Source organism: Anas platyrhynchos, chromosome 4, assembly GCF_047663525.1.
Source record: "Anas platyrhynchos isolate ZD024472 breed Pekin duck chromosome 4, IASCAAS_PekinDuck_T2T, whole genome shotgun sequence".
Taxonomy (NCBI): domain Eukaryota; kingdom Metazoa; phylum Chordata; class Aves; order Anseriformes; family Anatidae; genus Anas; species Anas platyrhynchos.
In genome coordinates this window covers 48,537,887-48,562,492 of record NC_092590.1, presented here as the reverse complement: position 1 = coordinate 48,562,492, position 24,606 = coordinate 48,537,887, and the positions used below count along the sequence as shown (strand labels likewise).

The 24,606-nt window shown below is 47.9% G+C and overlaps 1 protein-coding gene across 7 annotated transcripts in view; it reads right to left on the bottom strand.

The window, feature by feature from the left end:
- Positions 1-2,808: 2,808 nt before the first annotated feature.
- The window catches only part of AFF1 (ALF transcription elongation factor 1), an 80,084-nt gene continuing 58,286 nt past the window's right edge, over positions 2,809-24,606 (bottom strand). For 4 of the 7 annotated variants that reach the window (XM_038178715.2, XM_038178718.2, XM_038178716.2 and 1 more), the window contains 14 exons: positions 21,277-21,331; positions 21,108-21,145; positions 19,571-19,733; positions 16,398-17,315; positions 14,776-14,873; positions 12,985-13,234; positions 11,854-11,945; positions 10,800-10,863; positions 9,817-9,953; positions 9,097-9,168; positions 8,405-8,498; positions 8,265-8,308; positions 7,179-7,408; positions 2,809-5,598 (listed from right to left, as the gene is read on the bottom strand). In XM_038178715.2, the coding sequence (XP_038034643.2) occupies positions 5,477-5,598; positions 7,179-7,408; positions 8,265-8,308; positions 8,405-8,498; positions 9,097-9,168; positions 9,817-9,953; positions 10,800-10,863; positions 11,854-11,945; positions 12,985-13,234; positions 14,776-14,873; positions 16,398-17,315; positions 19,571-19,733; positions 21,108-21,145; positions 21,277-21,331 (2,377 nt within the window). In that variant the 3' untranslated portion in view covers positions 2,809-5,476. The remainder of the gene's footprint in view (positions 5,599-7,178; positions 7,409-8,264; positions 8,309-8,404; positions 8,499-9,096; positions 9,169-9,816; positions 9,954-10,799; positions 10,864-11,853; positions 11,946-12,984; positions 13,235-14,775; positions 14,874-16,397; positions 17,316-19,570; positions 19,734-21,107; positions 21,146-21,276; positions 21,332-24,606) is intronic. The other 3 variants (XM_038178719.2, XM_072037538.1, XM_038178717.2) reach the window with 2 other exon arrangements.

The window sequence follows — 24,606 nt, the reverse complement described above, 5'->3', positions numbered from 1 at the left end:
AGAAGCTTTCTGGTCTTTGCTTGATGGTAAGGCTTAGCTCAGGCCAAGAATCATAAGCAAATTGTCTTCCCACACACACATTTTCCAAGAAAAACAAAAAAGGAGAAAACAGAGCAGTGCAAGTCAGCACACCTAACCCCGCACGTCTGGGAGAAAGTAATCGCAAACCCACGCCGGGCACCCAGCTGCGCCCTGAGGCCTCTCACCTCGAGGAGAGCTGTGCCCCCGTCTCACCTGCAGCCCCCGCGTGCCGTGACTGGGATCCACCCGCTGCTGATGGCTGGTTGTTAAGAGAAGGTGAACTAAAATTAATTAATTATTATTAATTAATTACGGCTGGCTCTGCCTTCTCTTCAGTGCTATCAGCAGCCACAGGGCAGTGCCAGGTTACCCTGCGTGAAGGTATCAGGAAGGAGGCAAAATTTAAATGCGAACCTACCAGGCTCCTGGTGCTCCTGAGGACAGCTGACCTGGTGAAACATGCCCGCCCCTCACCACGATGGATGCAGTTTGAGCACACATCAATTTTTTGCCAAAGCAGTACTTACGGGTGAGCGCCAGCATCGCTGTTTCCTCAGGATGGTCACCTGGATTTCAAACTTAAAGGTTAAAAAACAAACAAACATGAAACATCCTGCGGTGATGGCTTCCCTCCAAAGGCAGCAGTGTGGTGAAGGTGTGTCCATGCCACTGAGTTTTTTGGGAAATTCCAGCACGTGCCAAGGAACATGCTGCGCTCATGCGTGGGCAGAGCACGGCTGAGGGAGGGCGAGACCGCTTGGCTCGGGATCACCAAAACAAGAAATTCCCTTCTTCCCTCCCTGCCCCCAGGTGGCTTCTTTGCCATTTTGCCTGTACAGACTGAACCAACATCTCCTTCATCTGAAGAATTTAAAGACAAGCAAGTCAAAATTCATTTCTTTTAATTATATATATAGACATATCTCTCTATGTAACTATACATACACGTGCACACAATTCATCCCCTGTACAGAAGACAGACAAAAGATCTGTGGCACAATTTCTTTGGAGACATTTCTGTTTGTGTTTCCCAAGCAGTATCAGATCTGATTTTCACCTTTTTCAAGGACTATAAAGGCAGCAACTTCTTACCGACAGACGCCTCAGAGTGCAGACTGAGCGCCGCAGCCCCAGCGCCCCTCCTTTTCTGGGGGTAACTTGACAACATTTACAACCCACGTCGGGGGGACACCACAGTTATTTAAGGACATCTTCACTAAGAACTGCAGTGTTTTATTTATGCTTTAAAAAGCTGAGCAAGGTAGGGTGAAAAAAAAAGGAATTAAAACACAAGCCCATATGGTAAGCCTTGAAATATGAAGCCCACGGCGAGGACCCTGCCACTGCCACACACCTCTATCCTGCTTGGGAAGTGCCATGTGTGAAGCCTTCACGGGTACAGGGTGCATCTCACCAACCCCTGCTTCCTGGGGACACGTGGAGAAACCAAGCAAAACCAAAACCTTGCCCCCACAACCCTCACCAGCTCCCGCATGCAACCAGCAAGGAGGTGCATGGCTCTGAGCAGCTCACGGACACTGAAGCAGAAGAGAAAGAAGCCATCAGCTGGGTGGCTGTTAAGACGTGAAATGTTGGACCCAGAGAAAAGCTTAACCTCAGCAAGACTGACTGGGAGAGGACAAATCCCAACAAGGCTTCCAGGAGCCTCGTACCTTGACAAAACCCATCACAAAACCCCAGTGATAACACACTGCAGATGGAGCACATACAAAACCCTTGCTTCAGGAACACCAAGTTTACGGAAACAGATTGAGAAATGCTGACGGTGGCCTTGGAATACTGCTGGTTTCGGGTAGTGGTGGGGTTACGAGCAGTGCAATTCACATCAAGAAAGCACAGGCTGCCAAAGAGATCTCTCAGTGTCTGGAGGCCAGCAGAGAGCTGAGCAACTGCAATCAAACTTAATGCAGCTGGTTTGCCAAAAATAACATTTGCCTCTGAAACAGATAAGCAAAGCCAAGGAGAGAAAGACAGCTAATCCAGAGCGTGTAACAAATCTCAAAATAAATTATACACGGCTGTGAAATTAGGTTTGGTCAACACAGGCTCAATAAATAAACATGCAGAAATAAAAACCCAACCCCAATTGGGCATGTTACTGCCACGGGACGCCTGGGCTGGCACAACACTGCTGCAAGCCCCAGTTTTGGCTCTGCCGGCCACCAACAGCTCGCCCCGTGGCCACCCGGCCCTGTGGCAAACCTCATGGGGGCCAAGCTGGCTCCGTGCTGCTTGAAACTTCTTCTGGTTTTGGCAAACCGAGTCCAGTGCCACCTTGCCGCCAGCTCCTCCTGTCTAGTTGTTTTTTCCTTCTACTTCACGATCAGTTTTGCCCTTGGGATTTTAAGTGTGCAGCGAAAAACTGCACTGACTTAAAAAAATGTGTGCATTTCCATACGCGCTATCTGTAACTGCAACATATCTGGCGAGCATTAAAACAGATTTCAGCATTCTCTACACTTTAGATGATGTATTAAAAAAAACACATCCATTAGTAGCAAACATCGGAGGTGCAATGTGTGTTGCAGAAAGGACCTGAAAGAAACACAGGTTATACCACCACAGTGCATCGAGGCATGAAGCTGCTCTTCCAGGGAGTGGTGACGTCCTCCAGGGGCCAGCAGGGAGCAGGACACCCAGAGAAGAAGCTCGAGGCCACGCAGACCCCTCGGGCACAGCACGAAGGCAGCACCCGACCCGCCCGCGCAGGGCTGGTTTCTCCAGGAGGAGCTGAGAACACGAGGACTCTGGCAAGGACTCGTAACAAACGGGCGACTTCATTTATTGTTTATTACCCCGTCGGAATGAATCGACCATCTCGGACACTCCACCACACGCAGGGCAGAAAACATTTACAAGAGGGATGCGCACCCCCAAAATAAGTTTAAGATGTACAGGTTTGCAATAGGAACCAAGAGGGAGGGGAGGAAAAAAAAAAAACAAAAAACGAAAGAACAACACAAAAACAAGGACATTGCAGTCAGACTTTGACTTTTGGTTACAGAAGAGATCTCTGTCTCCATGTAAGTGGGGCTTTCCAACTCTTAAATAAACAGCATCTTAAAAATAGAACATTTGACAATTTAAACACATGTATTATTCCTTCTAAATAAATATTGTGTGGAAATGATGCTTTGTTGCCACCATACCCTCCTTCTCTCCTTCGGGTACTCAACCATCACCTCTGTTTTTCCTTCTTCCTCGGATGCATGGTTGTTTTCTAATGGCAAATCCTATTTCTCTTTTTTTTTCAATTTTTTTTTTTCTTTTCAATTTTTTTTTTCTTTTTAAAGGGCCTGACCAGACTCAGGTGAAAACTACGGGCATCTTCCCTTACCCCTCACAGGCCTCTGACCTAGCTCGTGGTTGAAATACGATGGCTTTCTAAAAAGTAACAACTATCCGAGCGGTTTCCTCTGTAACAGAAAGAAAAAGCCGGCGTGCAGCCGCTTCCCACCGCTTCCCCTGGCCCCTGGCCTTTGCAGCGAGAGCCCCCTGCCGCCCCAAAGCCGAGGGTCCATTTCGGTGGACCCGAAACTACCTCTGCACCAAGACCAAGTCAGAAAAGGCCGCCGGCCCGCCGACCAACCCCAAAGTGCACACCAGGAGCTGGCCCTGGCTGTCCCCTGCCTCTCTTCCTGAGATCGCAGCCCTGACTCCCAGCCTCGCCTCTGCACTCGGGCCCACGCTGGGGTAAATTGGGCAGGGGACACGGACCTCCCTTCCACCACTTCTCCCTTCCAGCTTCTCCCTGAAATGCGCTAAGGCTTTGAATAAAGTGAACGTCAGACGACTCCAAGGCCCGGGAAGACGCCCGGGGAGGTGTGCCTGCGGCATGGCACGGCGCCCTCCCGCCAGCTCCAGCTGGAGCTGAGCCCCGCAGCAGGGGCCGCCTCTACGGGACCTACTTCTGGAAATGCAGACCTTTTGCTGATATGTGTTCGCTGCTGGCTTCTGCGAGCCTCCAAACCACCAGCAGGTTATTTTACAACGGAGGTGCTGCTGCAGGCGTGCAGACCCGTTCCTCCATCCTGGTAATTAGGGAACTACTTCACCGGAGACGCGTTCCTTCCTGTAAGCACAATGATTTGGGGACATCGTCCTCCTCTTTGCCGCTCCCGCAGCTGCGTCAGCGGCAGGACGAGGGATGCGAGAGGGGACCAGAGGGCTAAGGCACACTATTAGACATGAGGATGGCAGGATGCTGCTGTCATGCAACAGGAAATCTTTGGGTGCAGAAGGCTGTCTTCCTACTGAACGCACAAATGCCGCAGACACCGCCTTCGCTCTTATTGCCACTTGCAAAATCGCAATTTCAACTGTGCAGCTCCTGACAAGGAAAAAAGGCTTGCAAACACCTCGTGATTCCCTTCCGTGATCCCCTGAAGACAGATTTCCAAGTCCCTGGGCCCACCCTGGGGCTTTGGCTGAGGAAGAGCACATCAATCACCTCCCACACAAAGGATGCACGACTCGGGCACTGGCCCCTGCTCTCAGACACTCGCCGAGAGCCGCGCGGGTTGCGGGCCGATGCCCACGTGCAGGATTTGCCCCGCGTTGCACAAGCAGCCCCTCCTCGCTCACCCACAGGGCCCCAGGACGGCCGCGCGCCCCCACCCACCGAAACCACCCACCGCACCCGGACGCTGAGCTGTTTGCAGCCACACCTGGCGATTTCGCCACCTCAACCACGTTCGGCTGACGTGGCTGAAACAGCGCGAGACGGCGAGCAGCATGGCGTTAGGGGCGGGCGCACGGTGAGGAAGAGGGCCGCAGCAGCGGTGACTCCAGAAGTGAAGGTGCAGCACCGACAGCAGGGCCTCACCCGACTCTCAGCACAGGAGCTGGCTGGCGAGTGCACACAGGTGAGGCTGGGAAGCAGGCGAGGCAGATCTCTGCTGTCTCTGCTGTAACATAATGCTGCTGGGTGCTGATGAGGATGCCACTCGCCATCCGAGAACCAGCGTGGTGTGATGGGCTGCATCCGTGCTTGCAAAAACACTTCTCTGACATCTCTTCTGGGCACGCTGCTGCTGCAGACTGTGGCATGTTGCATAATAACTCACCTCTGGAGGCAGATTTCCTTCTTGTCGGCACTTCTTCACGTGTGATTATTGTCCTGCTGGTTATTCGTAATAGAAATGTTTATAGACCATCAATACATTGAGCCATTCAGACAATTCATTGCACTTTGTTGTTTTAAAGGAAGGCGACATCAACGCTGGGGCCCTCCTATGTCTCTTCTTTTTCAAGGCAGCAAAATGTTACCCTAAAAACAAAGTTCTTTTTTTTTTTCCAGTGTAACCAGATCCCTTCCACTCTGATTTATTTTCCCTTGCAGGTGCTTTGTATCCCATGATTCAGCAAGCCAGACTGTTTCTGAGGCTTCCAAAGTGCAAAAGAGTTCAAGGTACTTAACCACCTTGAGCACCAGTTAAGGCGTATTTGTCTCCAGTCTCAGCCACTGTAAACCCTGTCTACTGTAGTGTACCAGTTCGGTCATGCTACTGTTCAGTGCCAGAGGGCACACCGCTGCGCTGAGCTCAGCAAAAAACTCTAGAAAAGGAGGAGAGAGAGAGACAGAGAGAGAAAACAATTGGTTGGTTTCACACAGGAGGCACAGCCAGGCTGGGGGCAGCGAGGGGGGACAGCAGCAGTTCTCAGGTCTCACAGAAGACCTTGTTAATGCACAAAGATCAGAGCTTTCACCAGCACAACAAGCACGTGATGCAGGGCGCATGCAAGAATCACACACACACACACACACTTGAAGTGCCTCCCCACGTGCTGGCATCGGAAGGACATGGACACTCCATGGCAGGTGAGCAGGAGTCTGGGTGTTCGCAGCTCAGTCCCTGCTGTGCACGTCCCCCAAGGGTTAAGAAGCCAAATTGGAGTGTTTTTCTGAGTGCTGCCTGGAAGCACAAGCAGCTGTCATCAGCCTGGTCCCTGCTGTCCTCCATCCTCAGAGCATGGAGACCTCACAGCTCCTCAGCCAGACAGGCCTCCAACGTCTCCACCAAAACAAGTGCCAAGCCTACACGACTATTCACTGCTCTGCATGGATCCTCACCCTCGGGAGTATTTAACACCCCAGCCAGTATTTAACACCCCAGCCGTCACTCCCCTGCACTGAAGCAGCAGCCTAGACCAGGGGTTGACTTTCATCTTGCTTGGTGCATGCTCTGCCTGCTCTCCCGTGGGTTTTCTTCTGTGACCCATTCGCTCTGGCCCACCAGCACAAGCTTTCAGTGTGGCAGCCTTTGATCAGCCTCTCGAGGACACAGCCCAACACACTGCACATGAACTGCACGCATCTGCTCAGCGGACAGCCAACAACTGGAGTTACTTTATTCAACACTGACTTGCAAAAGCCTTTTGATTTTCAACAACTGCCTGACTAGCACAAGTGTTTTACAGCCTTCCAGTAATTTAGGCCAGGCACATCCTTCTCATTTTCTTTTACAGGACTGGCAATACATCCCTTCACTCACAGGAGCTGACAAACCTTGGTGTTCTATGACCAATGGCACTGCGAACGCCACGTGGGCTGGCACTCTGGGGCTGTTGCTTACCCACAGTTGCTTAGGGGACAATGAAACACTATTTTAAACAATAAATCTCTAAGGTAAAAAAAAGTAGCAGAGAATTTAGGAAATGCCACTGGCAAATGCCAGTCACGTGCCCAACAAGGGCTCCCATTGAAGTGCTGCTTGCCTGCTCTCTTACAGCAAGAAACCAGCCTTGCCATTTGTAAATCAGAAATACCTGGGAGGCTGACAAACAAAATGAAACACGAGGCCACTGGGCACAGACCTGTTTGAAAGTTGGCTTCTCCTGCTACTGTGAAGCAATTTGCCTGTTGCCTGGTTTTCTGTGCTCGATGCTCTCACCCCTTAGGCTGTTAGACTTCTGAGGCTACCGAGAAGCACTTTTAATTTGGAACACTCACCAATGCGTTGCCAGCAAGTACCTCTGCCTGAAACCAGCCAATGCACCACAGATGTCTATTTCTACATATTTGAGGCTTTGATCTGTGGGTATGGTGTTTGCTATGCGGAGCGTTAGGATTTAAGCAGGCACATGCAGATAAACACAATGTGCAAGACAGAAAAGCCAAAGGGAAAAAACCTTACCCTTATTCTTCCTGGCCAGTGCATCAGCCTGTTCCCAAATGTCATACGCATAGAGGATATAGGAAGTGATGTTGACATATGAAGAGGTGATGCTTGGGATATTATAAGGGATGGTGACCGAAGAGCTAATGCTGTTGCCACCACAATTGCTAGCGTTTGATCCTGGCTGAGAACTCACGGATCCAGCAGGAGAGGGCATTGGAGAAAGAGGAGAAGGCATGCCTGTGCTTCTGCAGGAGAAAGAAACACCACCATCAATGTTAGCTTCAGCAATAAATGTCTTACCACAAGGCTCATACCAGGAGCTATCCCGTGTCATTTGGGCCTGTGCTACGGAGCAAGTGTTGAAAACTGAGATGTGTTCAGCTAGAGAGGACATAATTATCCCTCAGGTGCAAGGCCAAGGTTTTTCAAGTGATTCCCCACTCCAAGCACTCCTCTTGGGACAAAGGAAACAAGGGATCAGATATCCAAAAGCATCACCCATCCACCTCCCAAAATCCACACCTATTTATAGAAGCCTTCACCAGGTAATCCAAGTGTTTTTACCCAATGACTTCAGGCATGCTTATGTTGTCCCCAGCTTATGGAGACTGGAGCTTCCTGGCAGCTTGTCCTTCACTTGCAGACCTGGAGAAGCTTAATGTGGCCAGCTCAGCTGCCTGCTGGCTTCACCCCATCATTGCTTCCCACTGCTTCACCCAATCCAGTTATAAGTTACTTGTACAGCCTCCACCACTGCTCCTGGGAGACCATTTACATACTGGTCAGCTGTACTGCACAAGGTGGCAGAAGAACAACTGGAATTTCAGACCAAACAAGCCTCTCAACCACAGAGTTTAAATGGAACAGATGCAGAGCTGAGCATCTATTTGCCACACACCATTACTGCAAAACACAGTAAAACTCCTAGCGCTGCTAAAAAGCAGGCCCAGTGTGCTGGGCTTTGGGTCAAACACTCTTATATGACAGCTTTCCTTTTACTTTTGCTGCTACATATACAAGAACTCTGCAGCAAATACAGAAGAATGACAAGATGTTCAATAAATCAGAGGTGAGAAAATGTGTTTCTTTTCTACATCTTACCTTGCAACACATGGAGAAGGTGCTTGTGTTACTCTGGAAGAACTCTGCAGCAAGGAAGAGAGCTCTTGTTAGTTTTGTTGGCCCACACCAGTAACAGCCACAGCTGTTCAACTGGCAGCTTGGCAACACGTGTGCCCTACCTTGAAGTGGTCATTCAGGATCCTGGAATACTTTATTGCAGTGTCCTTTTTGTAACGAAACATTGCCATGTGCAGGAGGGACTGGCAGCGCATGCTGTGAACAGAAAGAAAACAGAGTCAGGACCTGTGCCCACTGCTGCTGGCTCGCCAGCAATCCACCACGTGGGATGGGGACAGGCACCCATCAGCCTCTCTGCAAATTCAAGAGACCTCAGGATCTCTCCCCTGTCCTGATCATCTCAGAAATGAAGACTCAGTGAAAAAAAAAATCATACAACAGAAAAAAAAAAAAAAAAAAAAAAGAAAAAAAGAGGAAGGGCCACATTTTAAAGGTGCCCAGCCTCTTATGGATGCCAAGGGCTGAACGTGCCCCTGTCCAGCAGCACCTCAGCACTGTTCAACGTGGCCAAAACGTGGGCAGGCACATCACATTCTTCCACCTGAGGTGAAAGTCCTTACGCGCTCTCAAGTTACCAGAAGACCAAATTTTAGAGCTTGTGCCTTCCATGCGTGGTCCCTTTAGGTATCCTGGCTCACGTCAGAGATATTCCAGTTTGCTCTGGCTTTTATATTTTCCCCTTGCAGAACTCTGATTCACATTTCACTCATTCCTTTGCACCTGACAGCAATAGGGCTTTCACTGTCCCAGATCTAAAAACAGACTATGAAGTCACAGAGAAAACATTACGCACCATAACACAGCAAAGATTTTATCATGTGAAGATGCTGAGGCGTCCGTAAAGGGTTTTAATGTCATTATGAATCTAAGGAAACAAAAATAACAATCATGTCAGTCATCAAAGCTCTTAAGTCCCACTGTTCACAAAAAACTAGCACATACCACCACCTTAAACACTGGTCCAAAAACCAGGAAATTCGACCTGAATCCTTGGTGTTGGCACTGAGTGCTTGGTATGATTTTGAGCAGACAACTTTGGGTGACACAAGGGTTTTTCAGACATAGTGGGAACAGATGCAGCCCCTCACAGGACCTCCTCTCCTCTTATACTGATTAATGGGCAACACGCGCACGTGTACAAAAAAGTGCCTCCCCAGGGGACCACAGCAGTCCTAGGGTCCCCCTGAACTGAGGGTGAAATATTAATTCCAGTGCTTCTGGCCAGGATAGACATCTTGGTGGAATTATTTCTTTTTGGAAGATTAAAAAAAAAAAAGGCAAATCTCCTTTTTGAAAGCAAAACAACAACAGCATCGTGGAAATAGAGTCTGTCAAAACCACAGAACAATGACATTTTTAAAAGTAAGTTTGAAGCCTACTACAAAAAATAACTGGCAGCTGTCTCAATCAGCTTCACGGGCATCCAGAGCCATCCTGGTTGCAAACAAATGACACAACCAACCACTCTCCTCCAAACATACTGCCTAACCGTCACGGTTCCAAAACCACTTACTTGATGAGATCTATCGTGTCGGCAAATATGCTGTAAGCAGATTTTGGTGCTGATGCATCTGATTCCATGGCAATCCCATATTCAATAAAGGAAAGGGCAGCATCAAGGTACTGAAAGGCCTTTCCAGTCTTGTCGGTCTGTTGGGATAAAAAATCTCATTTTCAGACTACAGAAAAAAAATATTTCTCTCTACAAGAATTCCTTTTCTCCCCCTAAATAGGCAGTATTTGAAGAAACTAAAAAAAAAAAAAAAATCACGTCAAACCTCCAGGTGATAACGAAAGGGTTCTCCTCAGGGTCCCTATCATAGTCCTAGTCATCAGCCCTGTGTGCTCTCGCTACCCGGGTCTCCACCTTATGCTCTGCCACAGACAAGTGGTTTTCTCTAATTTATTTTCTTCACATTCTTTAGATACTCTTGGCTGGCACTGGGGGCAGGCCTCGTGTGAGGCAGGTGGGGTTTTCCCACTCTATTACTTTCCCCACTTTATTTTCACAGGGGAACGGCAAGTGGCAAGTGTTCATTACCTGACTGAGCCGTATCTAGGAAAAAAAAGCATAGTTTAATCATGCACGCTGTTAAACTGCACGCATCTGAGACAGCCAGCAAAGGGCACTTTCAAGTCTTGTTCACCAGCAACACAATTATCATCAGTGTCCTGATATTTCAGAGAGAACTGCTGTAAAACCAACTCTCTGGGCCATATTCCCAAGACAAGAGTGAGAGCTCTGCAAAGCAAGGAGGCCTGCTAACCTCCAAGCCCATTTCGATTCCTATTCTCCGGGCATAATCTCTAAGTGTGTTTACACACAGGGAAGTGCCTGAAAATTAGGCAAATGAAAGCAGCCTCTCCACACGTGACTAAGTCCATACTCCGTTAGGTGGAAGTGCCATGAGCCAGCACAGCCTGATCACGTGCCTGCAGCTATCAGATCCCCGCGCAAGAGCCGCTGGATGTTTCGAGCAGAGGGCCCAGGCTTACCATTGCATCAGCTTTGTGCTTCAGCCTCTTGGCCTCTTCTATGTGATATTCCATCGAATGCTGTCTGAATTGGGGGCAGACAGAGGAGAGCAGACACAAGAAAAAAAGGGTAGTGTAAGTATTGATTTCACCTTATCTCGAGGATGCTGTGACTCCAGTACAGGCTGGTACTGTTACTGAACGCACGTTAGAGTTCTGATAATCACTAAATCAATGTTATCTGCCTGCTCGTAAATACACAGCTGCTGAATGCACAAACAAAACGGTATGAAAAGAAGTTGATTCTTTTTTAAGACTATTTAAGGACACGATAGAAAAACAGTTAAAATTTAAAATTTACATTTGGACATTAAAAAAAAAATAGGAAGTTAGTCTTTTGTGAGTACAAGCTTACTTCTTCACTTCCATGTAAAAATAGTAGGCATGTGACTGCCTGTCATTTCTCCATCACAACACCCCCATATTTTGTCTGAAGCATACAGCACACCTTGCAACACGATGCACTCATCTCAGAGCACAAGAACTTGCGTTCCAAGTAGCTGCTTACAAGGGATGGGGTCACCAAGGCTACTGCAGGTCCCAGTCTCCTGACTGATGATAAAGCAGGACCAGGCATGACTCTGAGTACGGGAATAATCTGTTCACTGCGCAAATGGCATGGAGCCACCTGAGCACTAACACAAGGAGCCAGAAAGGAATCACGTCTTCTCAGAGACATCAGTCTCCTGCACAGCACCTTGTCGCAGACAAGTCTGCCACCTGTCAGGAGCCAGGCAAACCAGTACCCATCCCTTGCAGGCAGGCACAAAAGACGGCCTTGCAGAGGGCGATTTGTCTCTGAGTTGAGAAGTACCTGTGTCTATACCAGCTCCCTCAAAACAAGAGCTGGTGAGAGGAGGGAGCTTGGCTTTGCGGTGGGTGGAGAAGTCCCAGAGGTGAGAAGGACGGGACAGATCCCGTACCTTTCTCTCTCTCACAAAAACAGGGCTCAATATGGAGCAGAAGCCCAGTGTCTTCAGAAAGAACAGATGAGGAGCACAAAACAAACACTTACTTTTCAAACTTGACTTGAGGTCTCCTTGGCTTGGAGGTACCATTTGGCAAAGAAGGCACTGGGAAAGGATTCGTGACATCCCCTGCAGATCCCTGAAAAACCACAGAGCAAGATAAAGCTGGTTAGAGACATCCATCTAAAACTGTTCCAAAGCATGGCTTTCCTAAATTTAAAGAGAAAAATGTTTATTTGTCTGAGACATAGTATACTTCTCCAGGCTCCCCCCTTTCTTCTTTCTTCCCAGTCCCCACTCCAATACTGGAAATGAAAACTTGGCTTCTCGCTAGACTGCTGGTGAAGGTTAATACCACTCAGATTTTCCCTGAGCATGCAGAAATTAGGTAGCAGGTTTCCTTGCACAACGGCTAAGGGAGCAGCAAGGACACTAGGAGCACATTTTTCACGGTCACTAGAAAAGGTAGGAACTAGTACTACCCATTCACACTTACTCCTAGTTTAACCACACAGCAGTTGCTGACTCTGCATTGCTATCTACAACATCAGGAAAAAGAAAGCAGTTAGAAGCCAGCTAATACAGCACAGTCAGTCTCCATTAATGTGCACACACATCGAAGTCCCAGACCACACACATCCAGGCACTTGTAAATGGCAATATAATTGAATTTTATAACCCAATAGTGCAAAGATTCAGCTGCAAGAATCATTAACAACGATTTTGTAAGCAAACTACGAAAGCTCGTAGTGAAAGTTACAGTTAAAACCACAGGGTGCTTATTTTCAATAATGAACTTATTTTTTCCTTTTGTAAACACACTTGTTTTCACACCTATTGTATCACACTCGCAGTTGCCTACAGTCAGAACCAGTTCCTGGCATAAACACGATTCTCTTGCCTTTCACTTTTACATGGTGACGGCTTCTCATCGTGTTTCACAGGTAAGATTAAAATAAAATAGAAGATGGAAAGCAACCAGAGATACTACAGCACAGGCATTAGGGCTAGCAAGATAGGGTCACAGATAGCCACTGAAGAGGCAAATATGCTTGAAAGAGCTTTCTCTAGTGGCTGGCTTACCCTTCTTTTCATTTAATATCCTAATGGAAGGTTTCTAAAGAGAATCACACAGCACCCACGGGTCGCAGGATACGCCAGCAGTAACGGATACCTACTTTGTTGCCCTTCACCTGTTCAGAGTGCTTTCTCTCCACCTTCTTGTGCTTGGCAGACAAAGGATCCTTGTGGCTGCTTGAGTCCCTGGCAGTGTTGTTTTCTGTGGCAGGCAGCTGGCCGTTCTCACTCCTGGGTCTCTTCTGGGCCATCTTCACTGACTTTGGTGCAGAATGTGCGGGAGACATGGGTGGCAGTGGTGGGGGTAGCAGGAGATCTTTCTTCTGGGTCTCAAATGATGCTTTTGGTGCTCTAGAGATGGGAAATGAATTTTGCAATTGGCATGAATACAATGTCTATATAATATAGGGATTATTTTTTTTTTTTAACAGAAAAAAAAAAACAATCAGAAAAGTTAAATACATTGTGTACCAATTCTGTTCAAATTTCTCTGGAAATGTGAACTGACTTGTTAACAAAGAATCCTGCAAAAGCAAAATGAAACCTCAGGGACTTCACAGTGCATTAGATCCCCACATGTTCAGCTGTCAACAACGCACAAGCAAGTTGCTTTTGAAGCAGGAATCAGCCCCAGGGCTTATCCTTGGAGGAAAGACTTGCAACCAGAATGTCAGAATGTTGCAAAAACGACACCCCTCCAACACAGCACCTTATCACTGAAAAAGGGGGAGAGGTAATTACAGCGAGTAAAATCCCTGGGACACATCACCCAACATGGCAAGTGAGGCACAGCGCTGCCTCTCTCTCCCCGTTACGGTAGAAGATATCTTTTACAGGCAGGGATACTCGCCCTGACACTTGATCCTGTGCGTGCTTCGACAGAATTAAACTGAGTTGTTCCTTCGGGACTTGCCAGCTAAACTAGACAACACATACGGGTTGGGAGGATATGAGGGACAGACCCTTAAAGTGCTGTGCTTTTAAATGGCAGAGCTGATCATACTTAATTCCGTGGCAAATTTCTGATCATCTGGGGTTAGGATTACCAGGGAACTCCAGCAGTTATAGGCAGCACGCAATAACACTAAACCTCGTTTTTCAACTACCCCTTTTTACTTTGTTTCCTTCAGCTCCTCAGTTTCCAAGAAAGCACAAAGTGTCTAGAACAGTGAATGCCAACTCTCCAGCTGCAAAGTCAGCACAGGAAGAAACAAGACAAAATGCAGTGAAAAGTGTGAAGTTGAGCAGCTTGCTCAGCTCTCCCTTCTTCACTGTGCCACCTGGTGCAGTGCAATCTTCCAGAGAGGGCCTTTTACAGGGAGCAGAGCAGCATCCCCATGAGGGATGGCTTCCCAACTTCCAGCCAAGTTAACCTGCATCCCTGACCTGACCCCGGAACTCTCTCCCCACAAAAAAGGATCCAATTCTTCCTGCTCTGAAGGCCACCACATGGCTAGAAGAGGTGCTTGTTTGCTCTGAGAAAATGGGAGGTACAAACCCTGGATTCAAAACCCTTCCAGCTGCTAGAAATCAGGACAAATGCCACCACATTCAATGGTTTTACAGCAGCATAATACAAGAATGGAAAACAGGCACTACAACATCACCTTGTGCTTGAGTAACAAGAACATGAACGCTCTGCATTATAAAAGGAGAGGAAGATCAATGACACCAAGTATAATTGCACATCTGCAACAAATAACGAGGCAAATAAATTACACTCTTACAGCCACATGGCTGGTGTCAAGACGTACAGACAAATTTGCAGCAGATAAAGTTTCAGAAAGCACATTATGTTAAACAAACTCATAAGAAGAATAAAAGGTACAGTTCCTTGCTTTAAGTTTTAAAAGAAAGGCTCATTTTTTGCTATCCCATTGCTGTATACTCACTTCTGTTTAGTGGAGTCTTTGTTAGTCGAAGACTGCAATGATTTTGTTTCTTTGTCTGATTTCATTTTCTTCCTATCAATCTCCTTCTCCATTTCCCTCTAACAAAAACAAAACAAAACAAAACAAAATCACTCAGATTTAGGAAGTTCATGTACAGTACAGACCAACACAGCTACATTTGATGGCTTCATGTTAAAAAAAGAAAAGAGATTGGAACTGACAAAGTGGAAAAACAGAGCACAGTTGATTTCAGGCTCAATGACAAGTATCCTAACGTGACATTTTATCTACTTCAGCTGGTTAGAATAATTATTTTGTAGTGGAGGGGATGAACTGCCTAAACCTCTCCTTGCCAACAGTCTGAAACAAATGTACTTCTATAGCTGAAGCATTTTATGATCTGTTCTGGGCGTTGGTTTTCTTCTCCTAGTGTTTTGTGACAGGTTTTTTTTGTTTGTTTATTTGTTTGTTTTCTCTAAGGGATGGAAAAAAAAGCATTCATTGGAGACCTAGACTGCACAGGGACGTAGTCAAGATATTTTATGAGCAGGAATCAAGTATAGTATGAAATTTTGAAGTGTCAATTAAATTTGCTGCCTATACTCTGAACAGCAGGAACCACTGAGGCAGAGGGATAATAAATGACACTTTTTAAGCACACTCCACAAATCTTATGATACAAAGCATGCAATACCAAATTATCGTCTCACTTGAACAGAAAACCTTCAGAGTAATTCATTATAAGACAAGGAAATGCAAAACAAAAGCAGCTCACTCTTCAGCCAGCATTACCCATGGAGTGCCTGGTGCTAGCCCAAAGCATCCCAGGACTTCGCATCTGCCTCCTGGGGCACATGCAGGTTAGCCTCAGTGCGATGGAGCTCCATGGGAAACGCATGGCACAAAGTCCACTTCAGAGCCTCCAGAGCATGGCTCCAGCAGGCGCATGGGTTAACTATTCCTGCTGCAGGACTCTGCAAAGGGATCCCTGGAAAGCCCCTTACTGGAGACGCGCCTCTTGTGAGCATCAGCATCTCTACCAGTGCCACAGCAGCTCCAGGAGAAATCAGAGGCTTTTTTGATGTATTCATCCGAGCACTGAGATGCACAGGAGGGGTTAGTGGTGGTTGTTATTATCAGTGGTTTAGTTCAAAGTCTGCATTTAGGGAAAAGCAAAAGGCATGGAGCTGCTGGCATCACCCCTGGAAATCATAGTTCACAGCCGCAGAATTTGTTCCCTCTCTGCGTAAGCCAGCCATCACAATTGTTTCCCAGAAACCCACAACTCTAGACAGGAAAAGGCCACGCTACTCGGACTGAGGCTGCAAGCAAGATATAACAGCAAGAATTCTTTGAAAACACCAAAGCATTTGTTAGACAGCTTGCAGGGCTTTTCATTTGCTCGGCAGTGGATTTTTGACCAATAAGAAACATCTGTGAATAGTTTTTGACACATTTTCCCTTCAAAAGTTTGGAAACACCGTGGAATGAGGAGGACAATGAGCCCAATCTGATCCTATGAAACAAAAAGAAACTCCAAGCACGGGATTTTCACACAGCTCCACACTCCCTACACATCACTGCAGTCCTTGCACAAACCCACCTTCACCTCCACCTCTCACCTTCCTCTTTTTGAAGGACTTGTCAGGAGTGTCCGTGGCTTTCCTCTCCACATCCTGCCCCCTTGCACCAGGGAACTCCTTTGCCTCCGCTCTCTTCTGGTGACCGCCCTTCCCGGGGAGCTGGGGAACTCTTGACAGCAGCGGGAGATCAATTTTAACCATGAGGCTGCGAGGGACCTGCACGTCCCTCACTGGCGACAGCAACTTCTTCTCCCTGACAGACAAGGGAAGCTTCTCCTTGTGGAAGTCCTCTCTGAGCACAGCAGCAGGCCTGTGGCCGCTAGTCCTGGTGGGGGTCGTGCCCTGGCCCTGAGGGACTGGGCTGAGAGCGAGGTGCTCCTGGGTACTGCCCAGCACAACGTCCCTCGGGGGCTTGGGGTCCAGCAGGGCTTTGGCGCTGGCCTGATGGGAGCTCTTGTGCTTTCTGCCCTCGGGGGGCTCTTGCAGACTGGTTTTCAGTTCTTTTCGGTCGCTGGATTTTGGCCTCCCTTTCGTTTTTACTTTTGGCTTGTCTCTGGAAGACTGGTCTCTAACCTCGTAAGGACCAGGTTCGCTCTCCACCTTCAGGCCCCCCTTGGGCCCCTCGTGCACTGGAGGCTTGCTGGGCCTTTTGATACCAACGGTCTGCCTCTGCGAGGGCTCCTCAGCACACGCGGGAGACTTCTGGCAGTTGCGTTTGGTCGGAAGGTGAGCATCCTGAGAAGCCCTGGCTGCTCGGGCAGAGCTCTTGTGATGAGGCTCCCTCGGCTCCGCGTGCTCATGGGAGGAGTCGCTGTCGATCTGCTGTCCTGGCTCCTTGTCCTCCTCATGTCCATCCGTATGGGCAGTTTCTCTGGGGCTCTCTGCTGGCACTGCTGGTGGGTTCACCTTGGTGAGCCAGTTGTCGAGCTGCCACTTGTTTGAAGTTGGTGGGTCGGGCTGTAGACAAACAGAGAAAGGAAGGATGCAAGACTGACGCCTGTATCTCAATCCTAAAACATTGTCAGAACCCTCTAAAATTTCCCCTTACTGTTAAAGATGAAAGACCATGACAAAGCGGGGATGCTCTGGTACATACACATCAACATTTAATTCACGAGCACAGGACCAACCACGTGGTACAGCTTTCCTGGATCCCTGCTAGCCCTACCTGTTTTGCAGTAAGAGATAGGCGTGAAAACCCCTGCTCGGTTTGCTCTGTGCCACTACCCAACATCCTTGCACAGTCAGGCAAGTACCCACTGTGAAAACAAAGCAGGTGCCATCCTCACAACTTTTACCAAGTTAGTTGCATGAGGTGGACCAAGAGCTGTCCCAGTTTCTTCCAAGCCCTCTGCCGACACAATCCAACACTCGCGTCCCCCTGGGTCAACCAAGGCATGAGCTACAACTGAGTACTGAGGGCCTCTGCAATCAGTCAGACACTTATCATAGTTAAAAGAAGCCCTGCCTAATCAAAACAGAAGTCTGATGTATCAGGAGAAAACTTAACCAGCTAGCAGTAAAAACAGACATCTGAAGCTGCAAATGAGGGGCACAATTCTCTAGGGCCCACTCTGAAAATACTGCTTAATTCTCAGCATCGCTCAAACGTGTCACTTGCGATCTGGGCACCGTCAGAGCACAGCTACGCTTGTGCCCTCACCAATCCTCCCCAGCCACAACTCTCTTCTGAGAACAGCCACAGCACTTCTCAGAAAAGAGAAGCCCTAGCACATGAAAGGCTTTCCAGGACTAATTAATCCCTTCTGCTGGCCTTTTCTTCTCCACCCAGACTCTACCCTCCTTTGCGCCGTACAACATGTTGACATGAAGACGTGTCCTCAGCTGTGTCTGGGTGACTCCATCTAGAAAGATGGTTTATAAAACAGACTTGGTTTTATCACATTTTAAACTTTTCAATCACAAATGATAGTAAGAGAAAATATTAAAAGATTAAATAACAATAAGCAAATACTGCACATGGGTCCTAAAGTCTTTGCTTTTATGTGAGGAGCTGGATATAAAAAACACAGAGCATGTGCAGCACTTGGCTCCTTGTGTAAAATATACAGTTTACTGAATAAAAAGGGGGAAAAATGGTCAATCCACAATAACTAGGACTTCACTAGAGAGAAAACAACACTGTAACACAGCATATTTTCAGTATAAAGCAGGCATGATTTGGTATAAGAAGGTAAGTACAATATCTGTTTCTCACATAGCACAAGGCAAAGTCTGTGAGTGAAGTGCTGCGGAGCGAAGCGTGTTAGCTGTGAGATCAGAAGACAGGTCTTTTCAAAGCTTCTGCAATGTCTCCTGTGCACAAAATTCTCCCTGTTAATGTGCTTCTAAGCTAAAAGAAAAGAAAACCAAGGCTAGGGAGGTCAAGAGGAATAAATGACAAGGTTTCTGGGCTTTGTGAGAATTATCTCAGAGCTGTCAGTGGACTGGTTTATATAAGCTGTGGTCCATCAGCTATAACCCTGCACTTCCCGCTGGCCCAAGAATGTTTTGTGAGCTGGAGGATCTGTTTTAAACCACAGGACACGAGTACATTTGCAGCAGATTTTTAAAAAGCTGCATGGTCTCAATTATTATGCAACTCTGAGGCACTAAGCTCTGTTTGCCTGCTTTTCCCAATAAAAGCCTCAGAAACGCCAGTGCAGCACTATGTGAGCCAAACTCAACAGCAGCAAGTCTAAGCACATTCCAGCCCTTCCTGCGGGCCCGATCACTTCAGCTGGGAGAAGCCAAGTCTGTCACTCACACGCAGGAGCTGCAGAGGGGCGCTGGCAGCTTCCCGGAGCATGTCAGGGTACTGGGCTCACCCCAAAGCAGCCGACAGCCTCAGCACCCTGAAGAGCTGCACGGGGAGAGGTGAGAACTGAGGACAAGCTGCAGTTCCCACCTGTGCCTTGTTTGTGCCTCATCAGTAAAGGCACCAGTTCCTCCCAGAGCGCTAGCCAACAATGCCAAAAGGCAGGGGGGAACACTCCAAGGTGAGGCACTTCAAAGTCTAATTTATGCTGTTACTAAGGGTTATTTCATTGACAAACTCCTGCAAAGAAGCAAAGGGCAAGCGAAGCTTGATGATGCAGCAAAGATGTCAACAGGCCACCTGAAGGATGAGGGCGTTTCAGGTGCCCTGTCTGACTGCGTTGAGCCAGCAGAGAGCCTGCATTAAGCAGCCCCTACAGTTCATGTGCATTCACCTCAGGAGCTGACACTCTCGGAGGGTCAGGGTCGTTGGCTTCACTGTCACTCGAGCTGCTCTCCGTCTCCGAGTCTGAAGAGCTGTCTGAGTCACTGGTGCTCCCTGACTCTGGGCTGCTGGAATGTGCTGATGCCACGCTCTCGGGCTGGGACTGCAGGGCACTGCAAGGCCACCAGGAGATAAAATTAGAAAGCAGCACGCGTCAAGGTTACTTACTACATTGATATGGAAGCATCCAGAAATAAAACTTAAACCCCCTGTTTTGGCACTGGAAAGAAAGGGGGCAAGGCCAAAAGAATACACTGCCATACTCTAAGATAAAGCACCGGAATAAAAAAAAAAAAAAAAAAAAAAAAACCAACTCTGGAAATAATAAAACCTTCAATTCCAACCCAGCCATAACTATACAAGCAGGATGTCACTGCAAGAGTACAAAGCTGCATTTAGCCAACAGAAGGCTTTTAAAAAAAAGTGACAAATGCTATTCTGACAGTCCCAACACTCAGCAGGAAAGATGCCTAATACAGACTAACAAGACGGAAACCTACATGCCAGGATGGCTTCTGGTTTTATTTTCCCCCTTCACAAGAAGGGGGAAAGCAAGTTCTTACTTCTTCACCCATGTTACTTGCCTGAGGTGCTGCAGCTGTTTCATGAACAGCCCCAAACAGCAGCATTTTTTGCAAAACCCAGCCCTGCTCACAAGTGCTTTGCCCCAGCCCTGCTGACAATGGGAGTGGATGGAGCTGAGGCATAACTTTTTGTTCTGGAACAAACTGAAGAAGTCAAAACACTGACTTCTGACTCTGAAAACTCTTTCCCATGTCAGCACAAATACATTTGTATGATGTGGAGGCAAGCTCCTTGCTGATGCAGACCGATACTGCGAGAACATACTGTTTCAAGAGCCTGCAGAGACAGTCGGTCATGCCAAGAAATCAAAATGCCCTTGTGCAAGCCTGACTTTGCAGACTGTCACCAGTGCTTGAAGAGCACACACATCAAGCCAGAAAAGTACATCGGTGCTCTCTTGTTGGGGTTTCTCCACCTTTCTGCTTCTAATCCAGGTGCGTGGCTTTTCAGTCAACCTTGAATCCTGCTTCTAAGTTGCCCTATCAGGAGGGGCTGAAGCAGCCTCAGTAAATTTCTTCTACACCTACTTGGCTGTTTCTGGCTTCCTTCTGAACTACAGCTGCACTCATACCTTAGCCATCACTGTTGTAACTGAAAATCCCATCACCTCCAGTGTGCTCTCCAAATAATGTGATGGTGTGGAAAAGGAGAATGGAAGGAAACAGATGGGGAAATACAATTCTGGTTCGAAGGCAAAATCTAGCGTGCCTGGACTGATTTCTAATTGAAGCTTTCTGTAAAACCTCACACAACTAAAGCCAATTTGGCTTCAGGCAGCTAGAAACCAAAGCTTGCATCTATGACAGAAATGAGGGACCCTTTCCCACCTACCCTCATATAAAATAACAATTCTTTTTTTCCTCCTTATCTGTCTACCTAGCAGTTTGGGAACAAACCTGTACCTTGGAGGAGCAAGTGAAGAAGGTGGCTTTTCAACAACCTGTTTTGTTCACAAAAACAAAGAGGAGAGGGGGAGGAAAGGTTAGCTTAAGGAGCTCAGAGCAACGCAACACGTCGCGATGATTTAACGGGATGTCTGTGGGCGTAGGGTATAAAACATCTAAAACTGACTTGGTCGTCACCACTGTCTTCACTATCACTGAGCTGCAGGTCGTCCTGGAGCATTCTGAAAGACAACCAGAAGATACACATCAGCTAGGGCAGACACGTTTTCAAGCAGCAGACACTGAAAAAAGACTTGGTTTGCACTTTTCCAAAACAAGTGGACCTCCCCAAGGCTTTTTAACATTCGGCATGCTCAAGCTGCTAAATCCTCTCGTTACCTGAACGAAGAACATGGAAACACACAGCCTGGGCCTTTCACTCTGCCTTCCACCTGACCTCAGGGTACTCTGCAACACAGGGGCAGTACCATCGGCTGCCATCTGCAGACAACTGCTGGAACAAGTCCAGCCCTGCTACAGCAAGAGATGGGCAAGCTTTTGGCTCCCCAAGGGGCAGAAAGCACCACAAGATGCGCACGTTCACATGTCCTGCTCTTTGTGGGCTGCAAATACTTCTCCTGACACACAGCTCCTCTTTTTGCTGCTCAGATTCCCGTCACACACATGTACCTAAGCAGAGGCCAAGGTCAAGCCAAGCTCCTATTCCTGCTCTGCACAGCGAGAGCCCTAACGCTGGGGATTAACACACCCGAAGCAGTTTCTGGGTGGTGAGGCACAAGGCCTGTTCCAGCATTGCTAGAGCAGTGGGCTGCCTGCGAGTGTTTCCAGATGCACCATTCAGTCCCAAGTCTGCAGGTGGTACCTGCTGCTTCCAATTTCACCGTCCTCTGTGAAATTGGGGTCCTCAAAAGGCTGGAGGAGAGGGATTTGTGGGCAGACACCCCAAGTTCTCCACAAACCACAAGCAATGAATCTCAAGTCCAAACAAAAATTTCAGAGCAATTGACCTGTCAGTCAACAGATAAAATCTATTTCAGCAGTCAGTAACCGAGGATTAGGGTCAGACAATAACTGAGGCATTCTCTCAGTACCTGTCAACCTTTCCAAGCACCAGATTAAAGCACCGTAATTCAAAGGAAAGGCTGTATCTTTCCTTCAAACAGAAAGCCACGTCACTTCTATTAGCCCTAATGGAAATTGCACATTCCGAACGAAGAGAGAACAGACTCCAGCAATTATTCTCAAGGTTTGTTTCTGTTGTTGCCTGTTTTATGTTTCCTTTTTGTACCAGGAACAAACCCTCTGCTTCCACCATTTGAGTGGGGAACCCAGCCCTGTACATAAAACCACGGGAAGCGCAGTCAGTGATTTCCTGCTACTTGAAAGCCTGTCTGCTCACACTGAAGGTCAACCACTTGCTTTCTAGGGCACCTCAACCCCAGCTGGAGCAAGCGAGATGTCGAAACCAGCAGGGAGCCCTCCGGGAAACTCCACACGCCCCTATGGCCACATACCAGCAATGACAGCGCATGGGTTCGGCAGGACGGCCCGAACATGCGAACACACCCGTGGCCTGCCTGCTAATTTTAGCAAGGAAGACAGGTCCTTGACACAGGTGCCTCCTCACGCTGGCTCTGGGTGACAAGAAGTGAGCTATGGGGAAGGAGATCATTGGTGAGGCTTCGCCATCTCAACACTGCGTACTTGAGGGTACATCTCTTCCAACAGCTTTGCTGCTTCTACGCCTGTCGTTTCCTAATAATATATATTTTACTGTGAATGCCTCCAAGAAAAAGAACATTAAAACACTACTGCTGAATGAAGTCCCTTGAAAAGACAATTTCAAATGCCTAAAACCAAACATCTTTATTTTGATTTACAAGCAAGTTGAGATTCTAACACTTGTGCGACTGCAAACCGAGCGTACTGCCCTCCAGAATTAACTTCTCTCCATGCAGTGCTCTACATCCTCACTAGAAAATCAGGACGCGTTGCCTGAAGCTGAATATCCACGAATGAGAAAACCCCAAACCTCCAGTCCCTTTGCAAAACAACACTCCAATACAGTGGCAGGCTCTCTTACTGAATTACACGCTGCATGTCTGAACTGCTGTCTTCCTACATTGCTGTCATCCATCTGCTTGCACTATCAGGCTGGAAAACTTCAGCCATCCAAATTAATCTCATACTAGGGATGTTGCCAGGTTTGATTTTTTTTTCCTTCCTTTTTCTTTTTTCCTGTATGGGGTTTGGGTGAGGGGCCGTTTCCCTTTCCCACGTGCTTGCTGTTTGTTACACTGTCAGGCTCTTGGTTTGGAAGACGAGGAAATGGCAACGTTTTCCTCCCTGTAAAAAGTCTTTTTATCTAATCCTTATCTGTTTATTTACATCTTTGAAGCTAGTCAAAATTTGCTATCCTAGGGTACATTCTCATTTTGGCAAGATGCGTACTTTGGTACAGTTTCCTTCCCAAGACACCGGGGTTGGCAGCTCTGGATGCTGACTGCTGACTCTGATGAGACAGCATCTCTTCTTCAGGCATTTTACTTTCAAGTCATAAATCCCTCAAAACTCAGGGCAGAATGCGAAGATGAGTTAAAGGTCAGGGTGTCCAAGTAATAAGAGACAAATTGAGTTCTCCTGCCTTCCCTCTCCACGAACTCTGACTACTCCCCCTGCAGCACCAGCAGTGTGTTTTGTTGCTGCTGACATTGTTTTTCCAGTTACGAGGCCTTTTGTTGAAACACGTTCACGGGGCTGCTAGCGCACAGCTCACAGAAAAAAAACTGCCTTCGGAAGGGTACGTTTCTACGTGACATGCATCTGAGTCAGAGTTTGCTAAAGACTGAGGTTGGGACCCACGCTCTTGTACCTGGAGCAGGACGGCACCCAGAAGGCCTAGAGGCCTCCCGTGCCCACAGCAGGGCGCACCCCTCCTGCACAGCCCTGCCTCCCGAGGCGTTACCAGCCCCAAAACCCCGCGTTACCTCGCACCAATGCAGAAAAAGCTCTTGGTGCCATAAGGGTTCTGCCTGCTGTCACCTATGTGCTTTCTTTGTTCAGGCATTTTGACTTCGCCATTCCCTTGTGGCTGTCCTCTTCCATCTCCCAGCCTCCACCACCTCATTTCCTCACACACCTTCCCTATGGACACCACCTGGAGCCTCTGCTTTTAGAGTAAACACTGGAGGGAAGCGCTATGAGACACTGCTGTGGCAAACAACCCCCCCTCCATCTCCTACTGAAGGCAAACGGCATGCCGCCCGCAGCAACGTGCACACACTGGCTTCAGCTGGAGCCAAAGCTGCTCTGCCCTGCAATTTAAACACACTTCCAGGGATGTGAAAATGTCCCCGAAGTTTTTCCGGGGTTTTGTTTTGTTTTACCTTAAGCACTCTGGCCTACAGAGGCATTTCCTTTAGAGGCTAAAGGATACGCTAGGCAGTGCTACGTAGATTGTCCTTTAAATCTGATTTAACTGTTTCTACCCAAAAGG